We start from the raw sequence: 23,793 nt of genomic DNA, 5'->3' as shown, positions 1-23,793 counted from the left end.
TGATTTCCCTCTAGGTAGCAAGCAATTCAAACAACCCAGTATTTGGAATCTCCAATAAGGTAAGCATATGATAAACCCTCCAATTAGGACACAAGCGTTAGAGTGAGCAAGCAAAGCCTTCAATTTAGTGGCTTCCCCTTTTTTCCTGATGGGGAACGAAAAAGAAAAAGAAATTATGTAAAATAATAATAAGAAAATATTAGGATATGACATTAGAAAATGCAATCATAAAATAACACTTTTTATTATTGCAAAGTCTAAAGGTTTTCATATTCCAGATGTTATTAAAACTAACCGAAGCTTTTGATTTATTTTTTTTAATGTAACAAGTATGGAAAAGCAATATATATATACCTAGCAATTTATGGTCTTTGAGATTTACACACCCAAAAACTGCAACTAATTTGACATTCGCAATGTTGGACTATAATGCTCCTTAGTAGACTTCTCGTGTTTTAAAGGGATGTGAGTATCTTTCATGAACTTAAAAATAAAACAAATGCCTTTGAGAGTTGCAAGTTAAGTGCAAAGAATAATAACTTAAAAGTTTATGCATGTGAGTTGTTGAGAGAACTCTCTCAATAAATATACATTAAAGAAAACATATTACACTTCAAATTAATTTCGAAATTATATTTTACCAGAAAAACAATTTAGGAAAGTTAGACAATTGTATAAAGATTTGGAAAGTTTATTTTTCAAAAAAAGTTTAAAATGATTTAGAAGGATTTTCTTTAAAATTTTTAAATTAAATTACTTTTCAAAATTCTTCAAAGATTTGGAAAGATTCACCCTTTTAAAAATTCCTTTTCAAATTAATTTTATTATTTGAAAATAGATATATATATATATATATATATATCTTTTGAATTCTCAATTTAAAATTATTTTCAAATTAATTTTATTTTTAATTTCCATAAGTCCACTTTATGCCTTTTACATCACTATTCTCTCTTACTTCAACCATACTTACATGTTTTATCCTAGGTCGATTAACCTTAAATCTTCAAAGAAGTGTAAATTAACAGGAAAAAAAAAAGTTTTTAGAATCCTAAACTAGGATGTGCATGCAAGCACATGCGTGTACACACACGCATATATATAAGATTGTTTCAAAAAGCCTATATCAATAAAGTTCTAGAGAAATTTCAAAGGTAACAAATTCAATTTGAACCAATACTCAAGAAATGCAATTTGAACCAATACCTAAGAAATGACATGGAAAGGGAAAAAATGAAAGACATTTCTTATTCTTTTATAGTTAGGAGTTTAATGTATGTTCAGGTTTATACCATCAAGATAGAACCCTTAAAAGCACAACATGACATAATAGAATAAGTTTTCATTAATATATGTATATATATTATGATTTATGGTTTTACTTTTCTCTCCATGATTACATTATTTATTAATAGAGCATTCATATTTATATCATTTACATTGTACATGACTTTGGTTCATTATGAATTACACAGAAGATATCATTACACATTTTAAATCCTATTATTTTTTTAAAACACAATTTTTTCGTTGCATATAAGATTTAGAAAAGCCTAGGAAAGTTTTCATGCTCCTAACATGATCCGAGTATGGGGAACAAAAAGATTTGAGTTTTCCTACAACGATTTCATAGCAAAGGGCCAAGAGTAACTAGTATGTAAGTTGCATAAATCCATTTATGGGTTAAAGAAAGCATCTCACTCACGAAACAAATGTTTTGATCAGGTAATTAAAACCCTTAATTTTGATCAAAATGAAGATGAATCTTGTGTGTATAAGAAGATGTAGGGAAACATGGTAGTATTTTTTATCTTGTATATTGATGACATTCAACTCACTAGAAATGACGTAGAGTTACTATCATCAATCAAAATCTAATTATTTACTTGATTCCACGTGAAAGATCTAGGAGAAATACAATATATTCTTAGGATTAGGGTCTTCAAAGTGATGGAGAAAACTCGAATCTCTCTATTTCTCAAGCCCGGATTAGGTTAGAAACATAAATAACTATCCTAGACTTTTTAAAATCCTATACACAGTGGAAAAATATAGCATTTTTAAACTTTAAAGGGATTTCGATAGTGCTAATGAAAACCATACCTCATATTGGGATATTCTCAAATCAAATCCACATAGTGAAAATGAAGGACAAAATCATAAAAGTCTTATAAAATTGAAGTATTCTGTCTGATGACTCAAATTTTAATCTTGACACATTTTCGATGGGGATGGAAGGAAAGGTTGAGGCTATGACTCTCTCTCTGGAGGTGGAAAACGGCTCTCTATAAAAAGTTGTGGAAATCCTAACTCCTAAGAACGTATTTAGAGGGTTCCTCATTGGGCTCAAGTCACGCTTTAGTGACTTGAGCTCACTAAGGGCTTGGGTTACTTAATCTAGCTCAAAACGGGTCTTAATTGATTAATTAACCCAATATGGCCTACTAATTAATCAATTAGTCCAATCCAGAAACCTTGATCACTTACCTATGTGCAATCTTACGTAATTACCAAAATACCCTTATGCAAAAAGTGAATTTAAAGTCAATTCGACCCTCATAACCCACGCCAACAAGGTGTATGAGCTCAAAAAGGGGGTTACTAAGTCCCATAGGATACTAGCAATCTCATAATCTAATTATGAAGTTGATTAAATATGTCACTACAAAGAATCAATTGAACTCTGGTATCCTATTCAAATAACAACAAGACATCAAGTACTCAAATCCATGACCTACTATCCATTATGTTCAATCTCCCTATGAACCAGTGTCTATAGTCTAACAAGGTGAAAGTTATCTACCTTTCAAGACTACCTCTATTATCCTTAAGTTACAAAATCTCCTACTATGTGTTCAACTGACATGTCTTAACTCTTAAAAAGTCTATACTAAGTTCCACTTAAGGTACTATTATGGTTATAGTTTTCATGAACACATTTCCTTAGGCCCACCCAAATGGACACATTGTCTCGATCCTAAGAGATATACCTCTATTGAGAATACCTATTATTACTAGTTTTCATTAACAGTGACCCAATCCATAGGGAATATGTGATCGGCTTATGATCTCACCCATTAATCAAGGTTACTGCTAACTTTAGTACAAACTTAATATTATCTCAAGGTTAAGAGATAATACAATGAACAACTTGGTGAAGTCATTGCTACTTGATAGCCTTAAGTCATGACTCACCGTAAGTCATGTTCAATGTGTAACCATACGCATTAGTGCACACACTATGGGAAACTCATCTCAATAACTAAGACTAGTCATCCTTCTAATTAGGAGGTGGTGCACTATAACCTCTAATGGGTTGCCCAGACCCATGAACGAACTGTGAACAAGTCATCTATTTACAAGGAACCCATGACTTGGATCTTTTGTGCAACTCCTAATGCACTCAAGTCACGTACAATGCAAGGGATGCAGACCAGAGTGTTTATAAGATATAATGCATAGAAATATGACAAATAAAAGTGAATTGAAACTTTACTAGATAAATAATAAAATCCAAAAGTTTATTGCATCATGTCATGCTTTTAAAGGTTCTATCCTAACACAGAGACCATAAGAATAGGAGAATTATGTTGTCTCAAGGCACTTACATTGACAAACATTTGGTCAAGTACGTCGTGTAGGATTCCAAGAAGAGTTTACTACCCTTTAAGCAAAGAGTTCCTCTTTCTCAAGATCAATGTCCTAAAACATCTAAGGATATTTGCTTTGTCGTAGGAATGATGAATAGATATCAATTCAATCCAAGACCAAATCATTAGATGATTGTATATATACTCAAGTATATTAAGAAAACATGAGATTATTTGCTTATGTATCATTATTATGAGTTGATACCCCTAGGGTACACGAATTTAGACTTTCAATTTGATAAGAACTCTCGCAAGTCTACCATTAGGTTTATGTTCACTCTAGGTAGTGGGGTTGTAAGTTAGAGAAGTCTAAAGCAATCTTATGGTGCTAGCTCCACTATGGAAGCTGAGTATGTTACCATTTTTGAAGCAACAAAGGAAGTTGTTTAGCTTAGGATGTTTCTTATGGGACTTAAGGGTAGTTTCCTTAGTTATACTGTCAATATTTTGTTTTGTGATAATAGTGAAATGGTGACATAATCTAAGAACCAAGAAACCACCAAAAAGGCAAACACATAAAGAAGAAGCATCACTTGATATGTGAGATAGTTCAAAGAGTTGATGTTGCTATGAAAAAGATGCTTTTGTGGAGAAACTAGTAGATCATTTCACCAGACTTTACCTAGCAGAGTTTTTTTATTGTTGTAAGGATAGCATAAGTGTCAAATGTATGCTCAACATGCTTAGAGGACTAGTGGAAGTTTGTTAGGATAAAGCTCTTAAAATCACGACATGATGCAACAACATGAGTTTTCATTAATATATTTATATATTATAATTTTTAGTTTCATTTTTATATCCATGTTTGCATTTTTTATTATACGAGCATTCATGCTTATGTCACTTCCCTTATGCATGACTTTGGTGCATTAAAATTGCATAAAAGATCCGAGTCATATATAAGGTAATTGGAAGAATGAATTATTTTGGTAATTGAGATAAGTTTCTCATGGTAAGTGCACTAGTGTGTTTGGTTACACATTAGATAGGACATATGATAAATCATAACATTAGCTACTAGATAATCATCATTTACCAAGATAATATATTGCATAGACTCCTAACCTTGAGAGAATATTGAGCTAGTATTGAAGTCTTCAGTGACTTTAACCTATGAATGAAACCTTAAGTTAATCATATATTCCCTACAGATTGAGTCATCATTGATTAAGGTAGGTGACAATATCTCATGGAATTAAGACTATGTCCCACTATGTGATCCTAAATACTTATGATTGTGTAATTTATGGTTGTAGTAATTCTTTAAGTGGAATTTAATGTATGTCCTTTATGGACTAGAGTATGAGTCCGTTTGGCAATGTTTTTAAAAAATATTTTCAACCTAAAAAGTATTTTTGAAGAAAATCAAGTGTTTGGCAAATTTTAGGAAACACTTTAGTTTCTACTTCGACCACATAAGTACCAGTTTGTTTCTTGTTTTTAAGTGACTCCACAAGCCATTTGGTTAAAGATTTTTATTTGAAGACTTAAGATTGTTGATTTAATCGTTAAGCCATTGATGATTTATTGCGATAACTCTATACAATGATTTTTGCTAAAAATAATAAGAGTTGAAGTTACATCGAACACATCAATATAAAATACTTAACCATTATAGAACATATAAAATCAAGCAAGATGGCTATTGAATATATCAATACTACATAATGATTGTGGATCTCTTAACAAAAAGTTTACCACCTAAGGCATGTAAGGAACATATTTAGCATATAGGATTCTATTTTGTAGATTTCATGTAATTATTTGGTATTCTACTTTCAAATCGTATAACAAATTTATTTAAAATTCCTTTTAGAATTGTAATTTATATTTAAAAATTAAAAAATGATTGTGAGAAATTTCTATCACCCCACCAAAAGAATTTATATCTACATTGAATCGTGTGTACGAAATAGAATGTAATAATAAATTAGCTTTTCATTCACCTTCATCATTCTTTAGCCAACTCTTCATTCCCATTAATGAGCTTTTGAGGTTCTTTCACTACAACACAAGCTACTATACTCAAGTTTTCATTTGTCATCATTGAAGACATACATAAAATACATCACAAACAATTTATATGCAACTTGGAGTGTATTATATCAACTACATATGACAAACTTTGGAAAATATTCATTTCAAAACAATGCATATAAACTCTTAAAATATGATTCCAATTGTGTTTCAAGAAATATTTAATCAATATCAGAATTGAATAGCATTAACCAAAAAGAGTTTTTTTTTTTTTTTAAATAGAAACAAAAATGAACTAATTTGAGCAAGAAATTTGCGGATTAAAAAAAATGTCAAAACGATAAGATGACACCCATTGGAAGAGTTGAAGCAAATTAGGATTTCTTCGGAAACGATAATAGAAAATGATAGAAGAAAAGAGAAAAAAATTTCAAACCTTAAAACTTTTATGACAGTAATTAATATTAATAGTGTTTTAAAGAAAATAAAATTACAATGTAAAAGTGTGGATATACGTGGATTGGAGTAATTGCACATCTACTCTTATTCATCTATCTTCTTTGATGGGAAGAAGATATAAAAAAGGGGGGAATTAGTTTATAAACCGATAGTTTTTCCTAAAAGTGTGGGTATAGATGTCTTATATTCTTTATGTGTAAAGTAAAAGTAATAGCTAATTCATTTTGGACTAGTTTTGACATATTATTTTATACCATAATGTGTTTTAAAATTTTAAATTATTTTTTAAAATTATTAAATTCATTAATAAATCCAAACATTAAATATCCCTTAACTCAAAATCAATTTGTATAATGAGAAAATTCATAAAAATACAACTATATATAAAAGGCAAATAATAAAGTCATTATGTACCAATTTTAATCCATAAATTTATAATAATAATTAGTTTTTTAGTGTTAAATTATAATTTTTAAATTAATAGACTTCTTATCCAATTTAATGCATTAAGTTTTACTCTAAAAAGAAAATTTTAAAATTTCTAAGCCAAAAATAAACTATGATTTTAAGGTAATTTTTGTCCATAAATTTATACTGTTAATTGAGTAAATATTTTAATTTTAAATTATTTTTAAAAATCACTAAATTTGTTAATGAATTAAACACATTAAGTATTATTTAATTTAGAGCAAAAAGTTCAAAAACATATCATTGTGTAAAAAAAAAACTAATAGAATAAGTTTAATATTAATCCGATAGATTTCAAATTCCATGATTTTTTTTTAATATTAATTGGATCAATTTTTTAATTTTAAATAATTTTTAAAAATTAATAAATCATATATATCAAATGCTATTTCATTTGGAATCTATTTATCCATTAAAAATATTTTTAAAATAAAAATATATATAAAAAAAATATGCGTGTAATTAGAACAATAGATAATAAATCACCACCATCTCTAGGTGGGTATGAAAATGAACATCTTAGACTATTTCCATATTTTCTAGAAAATTAAATTAGGAGTCCAAGGTTTTAGAGTCCTGAAGATCGCTAACCACTCAACCCGCAACTACTTCCCGTGTACAAACCGGGAAAAAGATGAGGTTCCAATATTCGTATGCCCAAAATTTGGAAATGTTTTGTCAAACCTTATTTTCTTCTACAAAATCTACTATCAGGCAACCATGGCGTCCATGGGAGAACTACTCTCCAACTTCTTGATCAGCAATCTCTTATGGGGAGGAATGTTGGCTGACATGTCAGCATCGATGATAATCGACTCGTCCTCCTTGAAATCCCCTCTCAGAATTCCCATTGCTATTTCGTTTTCAACCATCTGCTGTATTACCCTCTTGACTGGCCTTGCTCCGAAATTTGGGTCAAAGCCTTGCGTCCCCAAAAGTTCAACAGCCTCCTTTGTGTAATGGAGATCGATTTTCTTCTGTTTCAGCCTCTCTCTTAGTCGGTTCATCTGCAATTCACAAGAATGTAGGTGTCAAAATATGATCCAAATTCTTTTTAATTAGAATAGAAGGAGGATCATATGGATGAGGATTAACTTCCAACACATATACTATCAGAACTACAATATGCATCACCTGTATCTCAACAATTTTGCTGATTTCTTTGGAGTCCAAAGGCTGGAAGACAATATATTCATCGATTCGATTCATGAACTCTGGTCGGAATGTTTGTCTGGCCAACTCAACAACTTGTTTTTTCATGATCTCATAAACTGCTTCCTTCTTATCTGTGCTCTGAAGTGTTTCTAGGATATAGTGGGACCCGATATTTGATGTCATGATCACTACACAATTTGTAAAACTAACTGTTCTTCCCTGAGAATCAGTTATCCTGCCATCATCCAGTAGCTGTAACAGAATGTTGAACACATCGTGATGTGCCTTCTCAATCTCATCAAATAGTACCACGGAATAAGGTCTCCGGCGAACTACTTCGGTGAGCTGTCCACCTTCTTCATATCCGACATAACCAGGTGGTGCACCAACCAAGCGTGAGACTGCGTGCTTTTCCATGTATTCAGTCATGTCAATTCTAACAAGAGCATTTTCTGTATTAAAAAGGTACCCTGCGAGAGCCTTTGCAAGCTCAGTTTTACCGACCCCAGTAGGACCCATGAACATGAAGCTTGCAATTGGCCGGATGGGGTCTGACAATCCTGCCCTTGAACGCCGGATTGCATCAGCCACTGATTTAACAGCATTTTCCTGACCAACCACCCTTTGGTGCAGAACTTGTTCTAGCAAGACTAACTTGTCCCTCTCTGATTGCTGTAGGTTTGACAAGGGTATACCGGTCCATTTACTCACAATTTCAGCAATATCAAGGTCAGTCACTTCTTCCCGGAGCAAAGACTTTCCAGATTTCCGATAATTAGCAAGGTTCTTCTCAGCCTCTTCCAGTTGCCGCTGAAGAGAAATTAAGGTTCCATATTTGAGCTCAGCAGCACGATTTAAATTATATTCACGTTCAGCAGATTCCATCTCCAGGTTGACCCTGTCAATCTGTAAGAGTTTTTCAAGCCAATGAATTGAGAGATGTGAGGATGATTTAACATTATCGAATTTTACCATTTAAAGAAAACGAAAAAAAAAGAAAGAAGAATTTACCTCCTCCTTAATAGATCGGATCCGTGTCATGAGCACCTTTTCTTGTTCCCATTGATCAGTTAGATCTTTCTGTTTCTGCTTAAGTGAAAGTAGATCATTTTCCAGCTTGCTTAACCTTTCTCTGGATGCTTTATCAGTGTCACTTTTCAGGGATAGTTTCTCCATCTCTAGTTTAATCACAGCTCTATCTATCTCATCCAACTCCGTAGGCTTTGAAGTTATCTCTATTTTCAGCTTTGCAGCCGCTTCATCCACAAGATCAATGGCTGAAAGCAAACACAAAATACCAACCCTCCAAAGTAAATAACTGGATATGGTTTATATTATAAATAATTCATGAAAAGCATGATGGGTATAGCAGAAATATACTTTTGAGATTGCCAAAACCTTTCTTAAATTTTCCTTCCCTACAGTTTCGTTTTTACATTTTATTCTAAGTGAAAATTTGAGATTTCATTTCTCAAGATTCCACTAAGAAAAAAATGCAAAAAGACAAAAAGAAAGGTACTGATTGAGATGCAAGAACAAAATTCTGCAAATTTCAAAACATTCCAGTAAGCATAATGGTAGAACTCAGTCACATAGCTGAGATCTTGTAACAAGTACTTTGTCTACTTAGGCAGCCTTTGTTTATGCTATATCATCGATCCACCATTCAACAGCTACTTAGGCTCGAACTGCTAGGTTTGGGCTCCTATTCATCCATGGACCATGATAACCATTTCACTCATTTTGTAAATGGGCATTTGATCTTCTCAAAATTCCAAATCATAGACAATGAGCATTTGATCTTATTTTTGACTTCTTTTTTTTTTCACTTCACTCATTCTCTGATAATGGAAAAAAACCCAAAAAAAAAAAAAAAACAATACTCTAAAAGATAGCTGATCATATTTCTTCTCCTCTTAAAGATATAGCTTGAATAAAACCACAACCATCATCTCCTACTCATATTTGTCTTACAGAGCCTAGTGCATCTCAAAACACTCAACAATCATTTTTTTTTAATCAGAAAACACTCAACAATCATGGAGATAGATTTGAAAAAAAAAAAACATTGAAGTTTGGATCTCCTACTCTTTTATTTATTTGAAAAAAAAAAAAAAGGAGATAGAATCCTGGCCACAAACAAATAGTAGAACAACTCTATTTTTCAACTAGTATCAGTCCTATCAGCAATCTAGTAAGTTTTGGCAACAAATTGGTTCTCATATTTATATTTAGGAAGATCAAGAAAATGGGTTTCTATCTGCCCGACAAAAAGAATTTTCCAGACTTGATAGAAAAGTTATTATACCTTTGTCAGGCAAAAAACGCTCTGTAATATATCGGTCTGCAAGAACTGCTGCTGATACAAGGGCACTGTCTGATATTTTGACACCATGATGAAGCTCATAGCGTTCACGCAATCCACGAAGAATGGAAATTGCGTCTTCAACTGAAGGCTGACCACAGAACACTTGCTGGAACCTGCGCTCAAGGGCAGGATCCTTCTCAATGTATTTTCTGTATTCATTCAATGTTGTTGCCCCTATACATCGGAGCTCACCTCTGCCAAGCATTGGCTTCAACAAGTTCCCAGCATCCATTGCCCCACTCACAGCCCCTAACACCAATTATCCACAAGAAGACCACCATATCAGCAAATGATTGAAATATCGCCAATTTAAATTTGCAAAATATGATAGAAGACATGCCAAGTTGGGATGGTAGCACGTGCAAGGCAACCAAAATGGGGTTTAGACTTCCACTCAATTGCCAAGTTTCCTGAAGATTATTCCCACTTCAATAGTGTCATATGAGACAATACCCCAAACCACCACTCACCAACGACAAACTAGTGGAAGCACTAGTTGTCACAAAAAATATGCAGGAACTTAAACTCCCAAACTCCATCTAGTTTTTGAAAACAACAAAGCCAGAGCCAGCAGTTCCAAAACTTCAAAAATTAATTAATAGAATCAATCACAGGTATCATCTTGGACGTTACATATTTATAAAAGTATAGTCAAAGACAAGGACAGGGCAGTAATAGATGAGAAAATTTTTCCATGAACTGTTTTTTGCTGGTTTTTTTTCTAGATATGGGCAATTCTCTTCGCAAGGGCTCTTTCAACTTGGAAATTTGGACTAACAAATTTTTTTTCCCTCTTATGCAATCTCAATCTGTAGCTGAATTAGAGTTAAAAAAAAAGACCTATAAAATTTATTTCTTCAATCTTTTGATTTCTTTGCCTCTGAATATGTAAACGTTTGGTTAAATTGGCCATTCATCTTGAGTAATAGAAGGAAAAAACAAGTTCTATTTTTTTTTTTTTTAACTTTCAAAGTAATCAAGCCTCTTATATAAGACATAGCCCCCATCTACATTTTCTCCTACAACTGAGTCTGAAACTGAATAAGAAAGTAATATAATATGCACTGTGCACAGAAGAATATAACACTACGAGAACCAAAAAAACAAAAAATGAAGATGAAATATGGCAAATTCTCTACAGTAGCATATTGCTTCAAAGAAGGCAATCCAAAAACAAACCTGCACCCACTACAGTATGGATCTCATCAATAAATAAAATAATCTGCCCATTTGAAGCGGTGACTTCCTTAAGGACTGCTTTCAGTCTTTCCTCAAAATCTCCACGGAACTTAGCACCAGCAAGCAATGAACCCATATCCAGTGAAATCAACTGCAAAATACAAATCAAAATTCTGTAAATTTAGAATGGAACTGAAAAGAAAATTTCATTTTGAACTCAAAAGTCTCAAACTACATAATATAACGAAACATTCAGCCAAAATCATAAGGATTATCTATACTGATTTCTTTAGACACAGCTTCTATAATAAAATTTTCAATAAACCTAGTTGGCAACTGAAAATGGACACTTGACAAAAACACACACACAGACTTGCATATAAGTCTCCTTATTCTGAGTTGTCCTCAATATTAACTAAACTCAAAACCTAGATTAATATTTCTATAACATTTCAAATTAGAGTTGGAAACAATCATTTTGACCCTCTCCTTCCCCTTTCCCCTCTTGTCTCCCTCTTTGTGGAATTTTAATTTTATTTTATTTTTCTAAAATAAGAAAGTTTGATAAGTTTGTATTAATCCAAACACTTGAAATTACAAATCGTTCTGAGGTGGGTCATTTTTATGAATTTCACAGTCTACCATTTGTAAGAGGGGACCAGTATCTTTCCAATGAATTTTATGAAACACCAACATGGTTTTCAGAACTTTTACAGTGATTTGATCATCAAAGAGAGCATTTTCTAGGTTGACTTCTATTATTAAATAATAAAGAATATCAAAAAACAAAAAGTTCCTGGCTTGACCCAGCCTGCACCTTCAACTAAAAGGTGGGAAGAGAAGTTTCCATAAGAGGATGAATTTTTACCAGAAAGTGAAATGATCCACCACCCTATTTTTTATATAAAAAGCCTACACACATATATATACACCAAAATGAATGGAACTTTTAGCACAAAATAGCACATCCATAACCAAACAAGAAGTTGATTTGAAAGCCTACCATTTTAGAAATCCTAAAATGCCCTACATCAGATTGTAGGAACTTCGCAATTTCTGTAACAACCCAATTCTATGGGCATGCACCTTTAAATTCTAAGGTTTTGTTTTTTATGCCTTGTTAATTAAGGTCATGATTTTAAACAGACACTCTTGGTATTATGAAAGTTTCATGAAATGTTTGCAAAAGCCAGAAAAGGGTTTCCACAAGAAGCAATATTGTCTTTGCTTCCTTGTTCAGCTTTTTCCTAGATCAGCAGCTCTTTTAATAGAGTCATTCAAAAATCTAGAGTTAAACTTAAAAACAGAGCTTTTGGCTTCTAAAAAGCCAATCCAAATAGTGGCTAAGCAAATCACAAATAACATGCACCTAAAGTAACTAACCTCAATTAAATGAGAAAAATAAGAACACAAGAAAAGGCACAACCTTTCTGTTCATCAAAGGTTCAGGAACATCCCCACGCACAATTCTTTGAGCTAAGCTGCAAGATAAAAAATAAAAATAAAAATCATGAAGAGAAAACATTATTTATGATATACTGAAAAAACAGGTAGATTTTAACACAGTATTAGCACAAATTTCCAAATAAGTGGACAGAATTGGTGTACTTTATCAAGCTTAATCATGTTATATGGCCTAAAAAAATATACTATAAAATAGGAAAAGAAAATAATAATAATTAATAAAGTAAGTGACTTGTATTTCTATTTTTATTATAATATTCTTATAAATTTTATAATGATTTAATGAAATGGAAAAAAAAATCAATAAATTTAATTATAAAAAATGGAAAGAATGGAAATTCAACCATAGGAAATAATGATTTAGAATTTTTGATGCATTAAAAGGGCATGTGATAGGGTTTATGGCGGTTTGACTTCTTCCACACAAATAAAATAAAATAAAAAAAGATATAAAACAAAGAAACAAGAGAGATGAAGAAGGGAAGAAACAGAACCAGAGAAAGAAAATGAGAGAGATGAGCAGAGAAACCAGAGAAACGTGAGAAAAGCAAAGATAAAATCTGCAACCCGAGAAACAGAAAAGTGGCGACCCGATGAGAGAAAAAGTAGATCAAAACAATGAGGACCTTCTTGTCTCTCTCTTTCTTGATCTATTTCTATTCGATTTTTATTTTTCTGGGCACTTCAGTAGCTCTGTTGAGGCTTACACCTCACCCATAAGGTGTGAAAAGCGCACTTGAGGTGCACCTCAGCCACGTGTGAACCCCTAAGGCATACGCAATTTAGGGTTTACTTTTTTTTTTCTTACACCTTAATGTGTTTGCCAGCCACCTCGCCCTGAAGCGCGCCTCGATGTGTGCTCGAAGAACGCCTTTAAAAACTTTGTTCTCAATGTCCCTATCAATTGACTACAATTGCAATTTCCTAAAAAAATTCCCCACCTCTATCTCCCAATCCACATAACCGTCTTGAGAAATGAGGATACATCCCTTTTCCCCTTCCCGTTGCCACACCTCAACTACCCAAGCATCTTCGGCAATGATTATAAAAAACATATCAAGAAAAGGAAAAGTCACCATACCATTTATCTTTCCAAAATTTCACCCTCTACCCATTGCCCACCTTAAACCCGAGCTTCTTGTTGCAAGTCTCCCACACTCCCACTTCGTACATTTTCTTCACTGCTCTTCTACATCCCTCTTTCTCTTCTTCCTCATGTTTCCTTGTAATCACTTTCTCCTAAAGGGATTCTCTCTTTTGCGGCAAATCTCCCACACCATTACCTAAGAGTTTTACCAAGATTAGACAGAGTTCTAATGATCAAAACCCTTTCCCCCTTGTGTATGCAAACTATCAATCAATTTACCCGATGGGGCTTTTTCTCCATAGCACCTCCTCCCCAAAGGATGTCCCTCTGAATCTTTTCCAACTTTAAGTTTATCTTTTTTAAGATAACAAATAACGACATGAAATAAGTTAGGAGCCTAGAGAGAGTGATTTTTATTGGTGTTAATCTCCTCCCCCTCCACCCCCCAACCCACCCATTTTTGATAAGTACTATCTTCTTCACACAACAAGCCATTTTTTAAATATTTCCTTTGCATATCTCCAACCCGAGAAAATCTAAAAGGGGCTCCTAATGGCAAAACTAGATAACTAGTGAGGAGGGTGCCCACCTTGCATCTTAGAACCCTAGCAAGGTCTTCTACATCAACAAACAACCCCACTAGGATCAATTCCCTATTCTTTAAATTAATTTTCAATCTTGAGATTACCTCCAACCACATGTGAACTTAACTCAAATGTTCTACATGCTCTTAACTGTCATCACAAAGGATACGTGCATCATAAGCAAATAGTTGATGGGACAACACTACATCTTCTACTTTTCCACTTACTGGAAAACCCACTAAGAAGCCACCTTCCTTGGCCATGCTCAGGATATGAGAAAGTCCCCATGGTCATAATTAAAAGGTATAGGGATAGCAGGTCTCCCTGCCTCAAACCTCTATTACTTTGGAAAAGACCTGATGAGGTACGCCATTAAACAATACAAAGAAGCAAGTCATAAAAGTGCACAACTTAATCTACCTTATCCACTTAAAGCCAAATTTCATTCTTTTCAAGACTACTATTAGAAAATCCTAATTAGTATGATCATACACCTTCTCAATATCTAGCTTACATATGAACCCACTTTCAAAGCTTTTCAACCTTTAATCAATTACTTCATTTGTTATGAGGATCACATCCAATATTTGTCTACCCTCCATTAATGCATATAGCATAGCTGAAACAACCTTGCCCACCACTTTCTTTAGTTTCTTAGCTAGACTTTTGCTAGAAGCTTATAAAGCCCTCCAACCAAACTTATTGGTCTAAAATCTCTTAAATCTTTAGCATCCTTTTTCCTTCTTTTTTTTTGAAGGGGTGGGGGGATAGCACAATAAAAGTGAAATTGAGGCTTCTTTCCAAAGAGCTTAGCTCAAAGAACTTTGTAAAAAAACCCATTATCTTGCTATTCACAAACTCCCAACTGAGATGCCAGAAAGTCATGGCAAAACCATTTAGCCTAAGGGCTTAATTCCCATACAAACTTGAGAGGTCTAGAAAGCCTCCTCCTCAAAGAATGGAGACTCTAGGAACTCTTAAGTCTTCCCTATCCAAAATATCAAACAACATCCCATTTCTATTCAGTCTCCAGTCCCCTAACTTGGAAAGAAGACTATGGAAACAATTTGTCATTCTTACCTTTATATCTGCATCCTCCGATAACAATTTGTCATTTTTTAGCCAAAGAGTTTCTTCATTTACAAGCATTAGTCATTTTATGGAAGAACTTTATGTTTTTATCTTCCTCTTTTAACCATAACTCTCTTAATTTCTGTCTCCAAAAGACTTCTTCCATTGTTTCTCACTTACTAAACTCCACTGCCTCCCTCCTAACCCAACCTTCTGAAAGAACCGCTTCCCTTTAGGATTATTAATAATGAATTTAATTTAACATACATTACATGTTTTTGCTAAATATGTCCAAACTATACCAAAATAAATAAGCACTCCTAAGATTTATTAGACGAGCAACACATCAACCCATTGAGGGAAAATTGATCAACAACTTAAGAAGGTGCTAAGACATAAAACAATCAAACTAGCATGTTGAGAAAATAGTCACTTCTAGGTTTCCATTCATAGAGGGGAAAAAAGAAGCTTGTTTATCATAACTCGACATTAGGTAGGATAGAGAACATGTCAAACAAGCATGAAAACTCTACAAAAACAATTAAGCCATACAGCAATATCAGATACAATATATTGCCTTTCAAATCACAATGACTTTGTTCAAATAAATATTATTAATACAATTATCAAGCAGCATGACAAGAATCTTCACATAAATATGCTCTTTGAGTCTACCATTAGAAGCAAAAAAAGTGGATCAGTCCAAAAAATTTACACAAACAAAAATAAGCACCCTCATCATTGTGAATAGATAAGAGTTGAATTTTTCAAAAATGCAGAAACACAAATTTGAGAAGCTTACCCTTCAGCAATTGCAGTCTTTCCAACACCAGGCTCACCAATAATGACAGGGTTGTTCTTTGTTCTCCTAGATAATATCTGGATACAACGCCGAATTTCATCATCTCGTCCTATTACAGGATCTAGTTTTCCACGTCTAGCAAGTTCAGTCAAGTCATTCCCATATTTTTCCAGTGCTTGGTATTTTCCTTCAGGGTCTATGTATAATAAATTGAACACGTGTGAATGAACAGACTAACAAAAGTAACCCCAGGAGCAACCAAAAGACATTTTTTGAAGCATGTGCACACATTACAGGCAGCAAAGGTTAATGTAAAAGAAAAATAGCTGTAATATTTCACATAAAGGATACACGAAGCATGATTATGACTAGAAAAGATGATAAACATGATTGTCACTAATTTTTTAGTCAATACCACAACCCCATGTTCCACTTTTTTATCACCTTGTATGGTTTAAATATTAACTCAACCAATAAACCTTCATGAAATTTCTAATCAATAATTTCCTCATTAGCACCTTAAAGAAACAGCTCCACCCATCCACTCATTATTAAAACTTAATTCAAACCACTACAAGAGGCTATGCATATCTTCATGCCATAACCTAAGAAAAGCACACACTCTTAATCAAGTTATTAAAACCACAATTTAATCCTGTCTCCTGCACAGAGTTTTGTGTTCTATAGTGAAGATCCAAGCACAACAAAGGAGAGTAATAATCTACAATATTTGCCCCAACCTTAAAAGGAGGAGGGTTGTGGTATTTAGATAGCAAAACTTTCTGCGACTTGCACCTCTAAAGCTTTAAAATCTAGAGCATTGATGCTACTAAGTGTCCACTCTTTTAGATCGAATAATATGGTGAGATAGGCACTTGTCACCCCTTCCTTTATCTCAATCTCCTCAAAGAACCAATCCCTGTTAATTTTAATTCTAGCCATGCAATTCCTCCTCCTATGAGCATTAAGCATTTTATGGTATTTAGTACTTCTATCCCTCTCTTTAAGCTACATCTCCCTAAATTTCCGACTCTATAAGGTTTCTTCAAAAAAGAGTCCACTTACTATATAATCCTCCCTGGCTATCCTTCTTGCATCAACCTCCTCAAGGGAAAGGACCCCCCCTCCATCTCCTTCCCAAAACCTAGTCTCATTGAAGGCCAACTTCTTCCTAATGGAAGCATTACCAAACCTCTTTATTCCAACTCTTCAAATCAGATTTCAATGCCTTAAGTTTTGCAGCCAAAACCAAGCTAAAAGTTCCTCTAAAATTGTACCCTACCCCATCCATCACCCTTGAAGGTCTTTGAAACCCTTCTCCTTCAACCACATATTTTTGAACCTAAAAGGAGTAGCATCATTCCTCATACCTCCTCCAATATAATTGGAGAATGATTTGACATGGGCTTAGGCAGAATACACGGAATCACACCATTAAAATGGCTTTCCCAAGCTTCAGACACCAAAAACATATCTAATCTCGATGAGGATTGATTGTTCCAACCCCACACTCCATGTAAAAAAAAAAACAAAAAAACAAAGACCCTAACAGTGGAAGGTCACACAGTTCCAGCTCCTTAATGACCTCTTGTAAATCTTCTGATATCTGAAGACACCCCTACTACCTCCATTACATTCCCACAAGAGTCTAACAATGTTGAAATCCCCTTCAACGCACCACAGGTCTATCCACACACCCTTGATGGCTACCAGTTCTGCCCAAAAATCTTCTCTTTTCTTCCCTAAAGGGGGTCCATACACCCTTGTAAAACCCAAACAAAATAGTCCTCACGCTTTTAAAGCAACATGAAATCGAAAATTCACCTACATTCATACCCACCAACTCCAAACAACACCAAAATTCTCTTATCCCAGAAAACAAGCACCCCGCCACCAGCACCCTTAGAATTCATAACCCCCACTCTAAAAATCTGCCCACCCCAAACTCCATACTAATGTCCTCAACATCATCTATACTTTTGTTTCTTGCAAGCATACCAAGTCTGCCTTTTGTGGACAAATCAAAGACTTAACAAGCTTCCTCTTGTCACTGTCATCCCCCCCTTCCCTCCAAATATTCTAAAAGATAATTTTTATCTTCATTTACAAACCGGTACTACGTCCCAACTTCCTTCCCACTGCTTGTTGCCCCCATATAGTTCATTGCGCACTCCAAATTTTAATTCTCGTTTGAATTTTGAAGAGACTTTTTTCCTCCTCTTACCAACCTCTCATCTCTTTACTTCCTTTCTGGCTTTCAACTTTCTAAGGAGAGAAAATCTCAGTCTCATATGCCTCTGTCGGTAGGCCCAAACACTTACTGAACACAACCAAACTACTAGAGGACCAATCTTCCATAGGGAACTCATCCCTTGAAGTTTCCCCAACAATCGATCTCCCTTGCCAAACCTCCACCTGCATATAAACAACATCTGCTTTGGCTACAAGAGTTGTAAATCCTCACCAATCCTTTTTTTTTATATAGGTAAATCCTCACCAATCTTTAAATGTGCCTCTTAATTAGGACACCAAACAAAGAGAGAAAGGTTATCAACAGGAACTCTTCAAAGTTACCTTCAGCATCATTTTGGCTTAGAGTTGGGTCTACCTCCCTTTAAAAGATGGGAAGAGTCAACAAAGTGTCCACTGATAAATTAGTGTTACAAATGAGCTCCTTAGGTAATATGAGTTAAATAGGTATTAAAGGATTTATTCAAGATCAAAGATGTGAGATTATATGAGCTTTTTCTAGGAAAGCTGGGTTGCTAGTAACTATTAAGGCGGAAATGATTGCTCAAGAGGACCAGGAGCAACCAAACTAATGGTAAAAGAGGGACCCCATTAGAATTTTGTCTTGGGTGACTAGTAGTCATAAAAATTATCATGGGTATTGATTGGATTGAACTTTTTCCCTTGAAAGACTGGATCAACTAGTCAGGAAATCAATAAGTTGGCCAAGTGGGAAGCCTTTTCTCTTGTGGTTTGTTGGGTATCTCATACCCATCTAAGTTTTGATGCTTTGTTTCCTTAGGTATGAGAAGCCGTAGGCTTTCTACAGCTTTATTTCCTTAGGCATGAGAAGACAAAAGCATTCTACTACAAAGACTTTTGTTTTCCTTTTACGCTTTTTAAGGGTTTTCCATCCTTTTTTCTTTACATTTTTGTTTTTGTCTAATGGAATACAAGTATTGTTTCTTATCTAGAAAGAGAACCAAAACCCAAAGGATTGATGCCACCTTACAATAAATGGAAAAGAATATTATCAATTTGATTCCTTCCTTGCACATGATATATCTATTATGAGATTTTAGCTAATACGTACTAAATAAGTGGTCCATGATAAGTAATTTACCCTTTACCTGGCTATCAAAAAATTATAAAAAAAGCAATTCATCTTTCACCACCAAGCAAGAAGGAAGTAATGTCAATAGAAGTCGAAGAACCCCACAGCCCCCTAGATGGAAAATCTATGCCCCAAATTGGCCATAGGTTCAAAAAATGATTTGACCACATCACTCTAAACTCCTTAGATTGTCACTCAACATAAACAATACCATACGTCTTACCTCCTTAGAGTGCCAATCCACAAAATCACAAAATCAATACTGTACTATAACACAACCACCTTCGACCACACTCCCTTTCGTTTCAAACCTCCATAACCATTTATTGATGACAACTTGATCAAAGAACAAAAACAACACCCAAAACACCAATACACTCTACAAAGCAAATCATTTCAACACACAACGCTCACAAACTTGCTAAAGTTCTTTTAATCAATCTAAACTTGACTGCACTCCCTTCCTTCCACCCAATCTTCAGAAAGGAAATCCAAGATAAGATATGAAAATCATTATTCTTATTAATCAAATTCACCATGACTGGAACTTTAGAATTAGTTCTTTAACTTACAAGTTTCAAGTTATATACTTTGCATAAAACTAATCTAGATATTTTCATAGACTTATAGTTTTCATTCAGATTTGAGGAATCCTACTTGTTCACTAGGCCCTTTTTTCTTTCATGTAATGTTACCATATTAGAGAGAAATCATACTAGGGCATGGACTATACTTTGATCAGTAACTCTCTGATTTCCACGAACTGCTGAGACAGCATCTTTCAAATCTTTTTCACTGAGCTGGAGGTTCTGAAATAGTTGCCGCCCAAACCTTGCATCTGAAAGGAATCCCAACAACAGGTGCTCTACAGACAAGAAGTTATCTCCCATTTCTTTCTTGTGTCTTCTTGCCTTTTCCAATAGGGACCTGAGATTTGTACCCAATATAGGGCCACTAGTATCACCTACCACCTGTCGCAGCAAGACAAAATGTCTTTCAAAATGATTATGAGCATTTTCTTGTTCCAACATTTTTCTTAGATACATACCTTGGGTTGTTGATCTATAAAGTCATCTGTAGCCTGCAAAACTGATGTATTGTCAAGCCCAGCCTTTGTAAATATTCTCCGAGCCAAGCCATCCTTCTGCTCCAAAAGAGCTTTCATTAAATGCTCAGATTCAACAATTTGTTGTTTACTAAGTCGTGCCGCATCAACAGCATCAACCATTCCTTCCCATGCCATCTCAGTGAACTCTGACTGATTAATCTGACAAAAGAAACAATGAAGAACAAATTAATCTGATAAAACAAACAATCTACGAGCTGACACCACAGAATACAGTTTTCTCGGGCGAGATGGAAACCATAAATGTGGGAGAAATATGAATTGGCAATATACACATAATCGCATACACAGAAAGAAAATGTAGCAAGATATTCGATAAGGTTAATTGGATAGGTCAATTATCCAGTTCGATTAACAAGAATTGAGAGTGTTATCTAATTTCGCTGAAATCATTCTCACACATCCCTATCCCAGCTCCTCTAAGCAAGTTTTTTTTTTTTTAATAGACAAATAGAACAAAATGCATTAACAAAGTGCCCAAGGAAAATAGGAGACAGTCAGTAACATTCCATTCAGCTAAATTCCATACCAGTTCAACACAAATAAAAACAAATTCCACATTTTCTCATCAATGTTCCCGAGAAACAAACAGAACAGAAAACCAAGGCAAGATCAAACTAAACAACAAAGTCCGAAAACGCAAAAGAATAAATGGTTAAAACCTGATTAGCGTTATCATAGGACGAATAAAACCTGCGACCGAACCCATTACCAACGAGATTGTTCACCGACTTCACAAACACAGGATTCTCTGCGCCTCCGCCTACAACTCGAATCAAAGGGACACAGACGGACCGTCCGACCGCAGCCGGAGCGGAGAGTTCACAGGCCCGTCCGAGTACGGAGCGGTACCTATGGAGAGACCTGGTGAGCCGGAAGGCTCTGGATGCCATGTGAGATTGAGTTAGTGACTTTTACGACTTTTCGTTTTTTGGGCTTCGGAGAAATGTGAAGCTTGGTAAACGTCTGTTATTTATAGGGCTGTCGTGAATTTCTGTTTGTCTCCTGGGAAATGAGAATCGGTGAGAAAACGAAGCTTGTAGAAGAGAGTCTGACCGTTACTGGATGTTTCTGGATGTTCATCTGGAGTAGCAACTTGGGAAACAAATCACTTTTTAATAATACAGATTGAGTATTGGAATATTTTTTATTTTTTCAAAAAAGTGAAAAACAGAAAATCATAATCGAAAATAAGTTTGCACAATATTTTTCCATTTTAATTTTCTATAAAATATAACTCAAAAAATAGACTGCTTAATGTCTGTTTAGTAACTGCTTTCATAAATGATTTTGAAAAACGGTTTTTAAAAATAGTTTTTAATTTTTTTTAAATAAAAGTCTATTTGAAACCTGAAATATTTTTAACTTATTTTTAATATTTTTAAATATATTTTAAAAATAATTTTTATATATAATATTTTATTTTTAATAATTCTATATGAAAATAATAAAAAATAAAATATTTATCTTAAAACGCTTTATTTTGTGTTCTTAAAAATAAAAAATAAAAAGTAGTTTTTAGTTGTAAAATATATTTTTCATTTTTTGTTCTAAAAAACAAAAAATTGTACTAAAAAACAATTTCTAAATAAGCTCTAAATATCATTTTGATATTTTCAATTTTTTTAATAATTAAAAATCATATTTTTTAAAAAATAAAAATAAATAAAATCAAACAAAAGTTTGTGGCCCTATGATATAAAAGGATGTAAATATAGTAAATATAAAAAATATCAATATAATAAAATAATATTATTTAAAATCAAATATTATGTTAAAACATGAATAAAATGTTATATTATTTCATATAATATGAATAAAACTTTATTTCATACATGTATGTTAAAATATGGAATTTTTTTTAAACCCAAGATGTGTTTAATGTTGTTTTTTTTGCCCTACGCATGGTATATATAATTAAATTAAAAATAATTTAGTTTTAATTTTCAGCACATGTAAAATAATAAATAAAGCTACTTATCAACAAAATAGGTTATAAAAATTATGCCCTATCTAAATTTTTCATTAAGATGTGAACGAAAATAAGTATATGTAAATGGGATGAAATCGAGATGAGAGTGACTTATTTTGAACCCATTTGGTTCTCATCCTCAATAACTATTGGAATTGTAATCTCCAAAATCTTAAACTTTCTAATTATCTAGATACATTTTAAATTTTTTATAATTATTTTTAACTTTAGTAATATAAAAATTATATATTTATTTCTAATTAATTCACCCATTTGAACAATGGACCATGACCTAGTAACTTTTATATCCCATCGGATTAATTTACAAGATATTCATGACTATTCCTTATTTGATTAATTAAATTTTAAATTAATTGAAATATATAATAAAATTGCATAATTTTTAATGTGGATATGAAAGAGTCTCATAATTTTTAGCATAATAAAATGTCATTAATTCTCATATTTGGATAACAATGATAAGAATGAAATCAAGAATGATTTCAAATAAAATAAAATTCCACTTATGAGTGGAATTTTAATAAATGCAGTATTTTGATTCTATGACACAAATTATTTTTTTAAAACTTTTTTCAAAAGTTAAAAACCAAAATATTTTTTGAATAAGTTGTTTGAAAAATAATTTTTTACTTTGATTTTGTGAAAAAAAAAATCGCAAATTCAATTTATATAATACAAAATAATTTTAATTAAAGTATTATTTAAAATGAAATAATTTTTTAATTAAAAATAAAATTTAAAAACATTTGATAATAAAATATCAATAGCAATATTATGATGAAATCATAAATTATATTTTTTTTATAAATATTATAAAAATATAGACACTAACATGTTATAAAGCATAATTGATTTATTTTGTTAAAAATAAACAATAATAATTTTGAATTAATAATTGTTAATAATATTTCTAAACCTTATTAAACTTGTGACTTTATGTTTAAAAATCATTTTTCAATAACAACTAAATAATGGTATCAATTTTTAAAAATAATTTTGTTTTTAAATCACAATTCCAAATAGGTTTTTATTATTTAGCAAAAAACTTTTAAAGATGTTGTGTTTTT

The 23,793-nt window shown here is 33.0% G+C and overlaps 1 protein-coding gene across 1 annotated transcript; it reads right to left on the bottom strand.

Moving 5' to 3' along the window:
- Positions 1-7,013: 7,013 nt before the first annotated feature.
- On the bottom strand, positions 7,014-21,804 carry LOC117913016 (chaperone protein ClpB4, mitochondrial). Its single transcript, XM_034827863.1, has 10 exons — positions 21,396-21,804; positions 20,656-20,874; positions 20,341-20,578; positions 16,265-16,460; positions 12,683-12,737; positions 11,257-11,407; positions 10,018-10,326; positions 8,721-8,986; positions 7,689-8,615; positions 7,014-7,561 (listed from the first exon to the last, which is right to left on the bottom strand). Exons 1-10 carry the CDS (start codon positions 21,624-21,626, stop codon positions 7,265-7,267), a joined length of 2,889 nt encoding a protein of 962 aa, XP_034683754.1. The 5' UTR covers positions 21,627-21,804; the 3' UTR covers positions 7,014-7,264.
- Positions 21,805-23,793: the final 1,989 nt, after the last annotated feature.

This window comes from Vitis riparia, chromosome 4, assembly GCF_004353265.1.
Source record: "Vitis riparia cultivar Riparia Gloire de Montpellier isolate 1030 chromosome 4, EGFV_Vit.rip_1.0, whole genome shotgun sequence".
Taxonomy (NCBI): domain Eukaryota; kingdom Viridiplantae; phylum Streptophyta; class Magnoliopsida; order Vitales; family Vitaceae; genus Vitis; species Vitis riparia.
This window is presented reverse-complemented; position numbering and strand designations above follow the sequence as displayed.

What these genes read in the sequence shown, in the direction of transcription:
- LOC117913016 (XM_034827863.1), bottom strand. Translation starts at nt 21,626, where the DNA reads ATGGCATCCAGAGCCTTCCGGCTCACCAGGTCTCTCCATAGGTACCGC. An exon ending in AAGACTGCAATTGCTGAAGG is followed by an intron (nt 12,738 to 16,264) that starts GTAAGCTTCTCA and finishes TTTATCTTGCAG; the next exon opens with CTTAGCTCAAAGAATTGTGC. An exon ending in GCGTTTTTTGCCTGACAAAG is followed by an intron (nt 8,987 to 10,017) that starts GTATAATAACTT and finishes GTTTGCTTTCAG; the next exon opens with CCATTGATCTTGTGGATGAA.